The sequence below is a fragment of the Berghia stephanieae genome, chromosome 4 (assembly GCF_034508935.2).
Source record: "Berghia stephanieae isolate SIO BIC M18660-M18661 chromosome 4, UCSD_Bste_1.3, whole genome shotgun sequence".
In the NCBI taxonomy this organism is placed as follows: domain Eukaryota; kingdom Metazoa; phylum Mollusca; class Gastropoda; order Nudibranchia; family Aeolidiidae; genus Berghia; species Berghia stephanieae.
Window position 1 is genome coordinate 66,999,994 of NC_088363.1, and position 7,500 is coordinate 67,007,493.

Consider the following 7,500-nt stretch of genomic DNA (forward strand, 5'->3'; position numbering starts at 1 on the left):
CCCCCTGGGGCACCTATCCGCTACCCACGCCACGCTAACACTTCATTCATATTGCAACCACTATTGAGTACAGACGATACAAAGTTATTTTTCATTATATTTTTTTGTTTTCCATGTTTATTTGTGTACTGTTGTGCTGACGAAGGGTTTGTACCCGAAACGTCCATTGTCTGTTTTGTTCCCATATGAAGCCTCTCCATTTTCACTTTTCCGTTAGTATCCTTTCTTTAAAAAATATAGCATTGTGCTTATTTGAGTCAATAAAAAAATGATACGGCGCACAACTCTACTGAAGATTTGAAAATTAGAAATGTATTTTTTACAGATAGATAAACAGATAACTTGATTTCCTTTTATAATTTAAAGTCAGTTTGAAAGTTCGTTGAGTCACACAGATATCATAAAATACGTACCGATGACACTAACTCTCTCAAAATCAACCAATTTCGTCACTGTAAAAAGTTGTCAGTTTGCGTCATTTATTTATGACATCAAGTATTTTTATTACTTCCGTTGTGTTGTTGATTTAGCGGTGGTCATGTTGTTATGTAGTAGTATGTTCTAATTGCTTGTATATTTGTGTGTGTGTTTGTATGTGTGTGGTGTATACATGTGTGTGTTGGCATTTTTCAGCAAATCGTGGCATTCATAGTGATATTATTCACTTGATCACATGAAGGTATTCGGATTACACACATTTTTAATAAATAATAACGTGGGAGTTGAATGTAAGCTTCAATTTAATTACAAAAACAGATCAATGAACGTTTCGGGTTTCCCTTTATCAACAAAACAGGATGAATGAAACACCACCGATGAATGAGATGATGTGTAGTGGCGTAGTTTAAGATGAATAAACAAAACATTGGTTGGAAGGAAATATTATGCTCCTTTGTAAGGAAGCACGAATTTAAATAGAATACTTGATATTTCTAAAAAGTGTGCAATTAATTAAGTGAAAAGAGGGAAGGCGGGGAGGACTGTGTAATGCAGTTTAGAAAGTGAAATATAAAAAACGTGTTGATATTGTTGGAAATAAATATAATGGAATTGAAAATAAATACAAAAAATATAAAAAATAATAATAATAAATAAGGGATGTCGGTATACGAATGACTGTAGAAGTCAAAACCTGAGTGTACCTTTAATAAAGGCCTCATAACAAATGGCAACGATGTGGCTTATAGGCAAGAAATTGATAGATTGTGTCTTGGTGTGATGCCCACCACCTAGAGCTTAACATAAGCAAGATAAAGGAGCTAGTGATGACTTTAGGAGAGTGAAGGAACCGATAGAACGTTAAAATTAAAGGACCAATTCGTCCAGCGAGTTCCTCACTACAAATACCTTGGTGTAACAATTGATGACAGGCTCAAGTGGGATGAACACTTGAAAATAATAAGGCATAAGATGTGCAGACGTACATATTTTTTATCAAAACTCTCTCAGTTTAGAATAGATAAAACCTCTTCACATTATTTAATAGAGCAGTAATCGAAAGTGTTTTGTCATTTTGTATAACAGCTTGGGGAGGCAATTGCTTAGCAGTGGAAAGGAACAAATAATTCAAAAATCCATTAAACGCTTTATAAATGATGTTGACGATGTAGATCTTTTATACGAGAAATTTTGTAAAAATAAAATAACTAAAATATTAAATGACCAGTATCATCCACTTAGATCATCAGTTATTATGTCAGAAAGAAGTGGTCGCCCTGTCTCTAGAAGAGAGAAATGACAACCTGGCAGAATTGACGAGCCCTTACGCCATTGGCTCAATATAATATCGCTCTTTTACAGCCAAAGACCACTCTTTGTCACCCCGTGTTTAGCACTAGTACCTAGTCTTCCTCATCATGAGTTCTTAGTCCTTAGCCTTTCTTGACTTGTTAGACAGGTAACTCTGAACCACATTCACGACGGGTATTCCATTTGCACTTTTGAGTTTGTGATAGTGTGTTTATGCTTTTGAAAATAAAAAAAAACAACACTTTATTTCATAAAAATAGTTACATTATAGCTAGTAATTAAGATATGACAATTTCAACTTGATCCAAATTGTTGTTGTCCATTCATTGTCAATTGTCATTGATTTCATGTGTTGTCATTGACTGCTAACTAAATAGTAGATACTATTCACTCATTGGTCTCGCATCTCTCACTTTTAGTAGAGACGTCTTCTTCTCCACAGTCTCTCTCTCTCTCTCTCTCTCTCTCTCTCTCTCTCTCTCTCTCTCTCTCTCTCTCCCTCTCTCTCTCTCTCTCTCTCTCTCTCTCTCTCTCTCTCTCTCTCTCTCTCACTTGTCTCATAACGCAAGCCCACTAATTCTAAGAATTAATTAACCCTCTCCTTACCACTCATTATAAAATCGTCACATTCGTTACGATCCAACCAGCACTTTTATCATTCAGATATCTTTTGTAAATCACATAATTTAAAGAAAAATGTTTTATTATAGTTATAGCTATATAAAATCGCGACTGTGTTGTAGAGTTCATTTTGCCGATCAATTATGCATAGAATTAGAATGTATATGTTGCATTTCAGTTTGAGTAAGAGAAAAAAACTATTTTTGTGTTGGGTGGGTGTGAAATTTTTGGGAAAATTCTGAAAATGGCTCGTAAGGAAAGGGTTAAACTGTTTAGAATACGTGAGATTATCACAATTTTCGTGTCCAGAAGTAGACAGACCGTTCTATAAACGGAAGAAATCTTTGACTTTTAAACTTTCAATAAAATAGCAATTAACAATTTGGACCCGTAATTTCACCTAAAGAGGGGGGGTTACAACCAAAGCAATGGTCACATTAGGAAATTTTAAACTTTCACTAATCTATTAAGGTTTGTTCAAGAGTTTAAAAATGCTAGACATCTACTATAGTAGGATTGACAAATTGAATAAATAAACGACTGACAATGACAAAAGATCCATGGTGAAAATACTAATGAAAGAGATGCAAGACGGAGAAGCTTTCAGAAGGCCTCACTTTTAAAAACTCTAGAACAAACCTTGATAGACTAGTGAAAGTTAAAATTTTCTACTTTTACTAGTTTAAAATGCTATTATTTTGTTAATTTTAATTAGAGAATCTATGATCTCTCTGTTGCCTCCAAACCAACATCTCACAGCCTGGAATGCGCATCACCTAGAGCTTAACAGGCAAGACAAAGGAGCTAGCGATTGACTTTAAGAGAGTGAAGGAACCAATAGAACCATTAAAATTGAAGGACCAATTAATCCAGCAAGTTCCTCATTACAAATACCTTCATAGAACAATTGATGATAGGCTCAATGCGAAGAATGCTTGAAAATAATTAAACATAAGATGTGCAGACCTACTTAATTTATATCCAAAAATTGAAAGTGCCTTTTCGTTTTGTATAAAAGTTGGGGAGGCAATTGCTCAGCAGTGGAAAGGAACAAAATAAATTCAATTATTAAAAAATCTGTTAAAATTTGTATAAAAGTAAAATAACAAATATTAAACGATCAGCATCATCCATTAAGACCATCAGTTATTATGTCAGGAAGGAGTGGTCGCCCTTTCTGTATCTCGCCTAAAACAGAGAGACACAGAGAATCTTTTCTGCCATCTACCATTATGCTTTTTCATGCCAAGCTATAATTGTTTTCGTTCTTTACTACCTAATAATGTAACTATTAACTTACTAATATTTATTTGTTTTGCAATCTTTACAATGACAATTTTAACTATATTACAGTGCTGAAACTATATAAAGCACAACTCTTGCTGTGAAACTGCTACTTATTTATAAATATATTATGACATATTTCCATAATCATTATCTGTGTAAATTATAACACATCAGTACAAAAAAATTCCTTTTTTGGGATGCAATAAAGTATTATTTTAATTACTAACACCACTACAGCAACCACAATCACATCATCAACACAACTACTACAAAGACGACATCACCCTCATACACTCAATACACTTTACATTTTATTTCTTGTTAGGACCTGTTATTATGAACCCTTTAATGGCAGTACTACTGGAAATAACTTGAACTATAGACTATATTGCAAGCAATAAGAGACTGTATAAAGTTCAAAGGGTATCCTGGAAGCAGTTTTGATAATTGAAAATGGCTATGGTATCAGAATTAGAAAGGAAATTGGTAGAATATTATGTTTTTAATAAAAAGATATTCCAGTGAGTTTTTTTCCAAGGATAAAAGAATTGTGGCCTGTTTTTCTTGCCAGTAAAACGAAGCCATGGTTTTAACCTGCATCTCATAAACGATAACTAGCCGTCACACATGTGAAAAGGAGTACTGAGACACAGATTCAAATAAGTGCTTAATGAATTTGTGGTCAACATCTTTGGTCAGTCCTAAAAAGTGTTTACAGTTAATGTTAAAAATGATATTATGTTGTAAGGAGGGTCAATGACAGAGATATTATATTATACTACCTTCAATACATTGGTAATTAGTGAGTACCGTTGGTTTCTCGCCCATGTAATTTTTATAGTATGTATGTGTGTGCATGTATTTGCATGCATTGTGGCTGGTGTGTGTATACAGATGAAAGAGAGAGGGAGGGTTGGTGGTGAGGCTGGACCCTGTATATCGCGAGCACCCAACTCTAACCGTGTAAGTTTGAGAGAGGTGATTTTAAGAATAAAAAATTTTTAAATTCGACTTTTCTGCAATAACAACCCTTGTCATTTGTGTTTAGATCACATGACGATTCCCACCAAATAACGTGGTTATGGTTATTCTCTGTTGGTCACAAGGGTATAGAAGGGGTTAGGCTTTAATATAAGCTTTTAAAAAATAATATAGTTTTCACGGTTTGAGGATATACAAACACACACACACACACACACGTGCAAATGCACACAAATACATAAGCACTGAATTGCACACTTACAAATACTTAATGAAATCTCTTATTCATTCATTCTTATTCATATTTTTAAAAATGAAGGCCTTTACCATGATAAAAAAAAGCCACACTTTTAACAGAATGATGCTAAGTATTCTCTTAAAGACTAAACTTGTGAGAGAAAATATATCCTGTAAGAAAGAAAAAAATCCTATTTTTTTCTCATTTGATTCATTCACCATGTCTTAGGATCTGTGTTGGACCATGGAGTAGAAGATTTAGTCCCAATCAAGACTTATTTCAGCTTCTGCCATCAATTGCAAGTCGGTGTACTTTAAAGACCCAAGACTAAGACTAAGAGTGGTTCCAAGATAAATGGCTGTAAACAGGTGCTCACTGATTCTATTTGTGACTGGTGCAATAGGAATTGCATGCCTGATTACGGGATGTTTACTAATTCACTTTCTACCGATTATCATTCATAATGACATTGAAGATGTAAGTAATACATAATTGTTTCTTTACAATATTTAAATATATAACATTTAAAAAAAAAATGTTTCATATTTAAAACTCCAGTGCTGACTTTAGGTAGATTTGTTTCTTAATTGATCCAAAGACAATTTTTAGTTTTTATTTTAAAGTTTGACCTTGAGCATTTATATAGCGCAATATACACTAAACACGTTCACAGCACTTTACAATGGGTCCCAAGCCAACATCAACACTTACTTAACATGTAGCTTAGGATGAGACATATGTCTGTTGGGCGATATTACTATTTTTTTCTCGACAGTGACAATGCTGTTAACAGGTACGAATTTTACACCCAATTACGGTGAGAGAATGTTAGTGAGGAGCCTTTTCCAAAGACTCAACTATGTGCCCCTCGAACCCAGGACCCTCTGTAATACATGAGCATATATATACATATATTTAAAAAATTTTATTTTTAGACTTTTGATCCTTTCCTATTTTGCTTTTACAATGCTTCTTATGAAAAGAATGTGTTTATATCATTTTGCAAGGCTTGGAAAGTCCTTCTTGGTCACACTCTTTAACTATTTTTTATGCCTGTCTAAATTGTAAATGAATGCAAACTGTACTACAAACATCAGTTTGTTCAAATGAAGTGCAGAGCGGATTTATTGACAACGCTTATTTCGATATCATGCATATAATATTAACGTGATATTTTATTTTATAACATTAGTAAATTAAATAGTTGTAAAGGGCGAGTTGAGTGTTGAAATTTGGTTCTATTTACTATGCCATGTGATTCAAAAGTATAACAAAATTATATCTGAATAAATTTTACCTCCTTACACTACCTACCAATGTGATATCTACAACAGAATGTCAAGATTACACCAGACTCTGCCGCCTGGGGCAACTGGAAGCACCCCAAAACCCCCATCTATTTCCAGGTCTGGGTGTTTGATTTGGTCAACCATGAGGAGGTCATGAAGGGAGGTCAGCCCTCATTAGTGCAGAAAGGCCCTTACACCTATAGGTATGTAGCATACTCTATACAGATCTCTAAATCCTCTGACTATATTCAGACTTACTGACTCACTAGTATTGGTCACCAATTGTTCCAATTGTTCCAGCAACCTTCTTCAGTTCCTTGAGGCTTATCTAAAAATAATTAAAAGGTTCTAAATAAAAATAAAAAAATTAACCAGAACACTCTGCTCTGACTGCTTTTTATAGTGTGGTGACCCTTAATCCATCCCACTGCTCTGCAAAACATCGTCAATGTCCCAAATTCACTGTTCATGCAAGTTGAGTCAGAGCTAGAGGTGCCTAAATGAGCCAGTAAAATGGAGATAAAAAATATAAAGTGAGTAGATGTGACTCATATATAAGGGAACAACACAAAACAAACAACGTTTCGGCCCTTGGCCTTCGTCAGGAGACAGTAAACAAAAACACAAACAAATATGTAAATTTACAAAATATCACATTTGTCAAATGTGGAAATAAAGTTAATGTGAGGAAAGGGCGTCGAGTGTTGATGCAAGAAGTGGCGCGAGATAAGGAGAGAGAGAGAGAGGGGGGGGGGGGAGAGAGAAAGAATGAGAGAGAGAGAGAGAGAGAGAGAGAGAGAGAGAGAGAGAGAGAGAGAGAGAGAGAGAGAGAGAGAGAGAGAGAGAGAGAGAGAGAATGGAGAGGATGTGTATATGTTTGTGTATGTGTGTCAGTGTGCGTATGTCTGTGTATGTGTATATATAGTAAAAGTAACTGCAAAAAGGTCTTAAAAATGGGGATGGGGGTGAGAGAGCGATTGATTGGGTGGTTAGTATATCATACCAAATATATATCAATGAACAAAATGAGAGGAGGAGAGATAGGTAGATAGAAGGAGATAGAGAGAGAGAGAGAGAGAGAGAGAGAGAGAGAGAGGGAGAGAGGGAGAGAAATAGAGAGAGAGAGAGGGAGAGAAATAGAGAGAGAGAGAGATGGATAGATAGATAGGTAGGTAGATAGAAAGATAGATAGATAGATAGATAGAAAGATAGATAAACAGATAGATAGATAGATAGATAGAGAGAAAGGGAGAGAGGATGTAAGTTTCCGTGAGTGGTTGGTCTAAGACTGGTAGAAGGAGTTAGTGTGTAGGTAGGTATGTATTAAGGTAGAGA

At 34.8% G+C, this 7,500-nt stretch overlaps 1 protein-coding gene across 3 annotated transcripts in view; it reads left to right on the top strand.

The window, feature by feature from the left end:
- LOC144971076 (lysosome membrane protein 2-like) overlaps positions 1 to 7,500 on the top strand; it is a 67,838-nt gene that overhangs the window by 16,356 nt on the left and 43,982 nt on the right. Inside the window, exons 1-3 of one of the 3 annotated variants that reach the window (XM_078911421.1) lie at positions 1,822 to 1,897; positions 5,105 to 5,353; positions 6,211 to 6,368. In XM_078911421.1, the coding sequence (XP_078767547.1) occupies positions 5,231 to 5,353; positions 6,211 to 6,368 (281 nt within the window). In that variant the 5' untranslated portion in view covers positions 1,822 to 1,897; positions 5,105 to 5,230. Of the gene's footprint in view, positions 1 to 1,821; positions 1,924 to 5,104; positions 5,354 to 6,210; positions 6,369 to 7,500 lie in introns of those variants that run through there. The other 2 variants (XM_078911423.1, XM_078911424.1) reach the window with 2 other exon arrangements.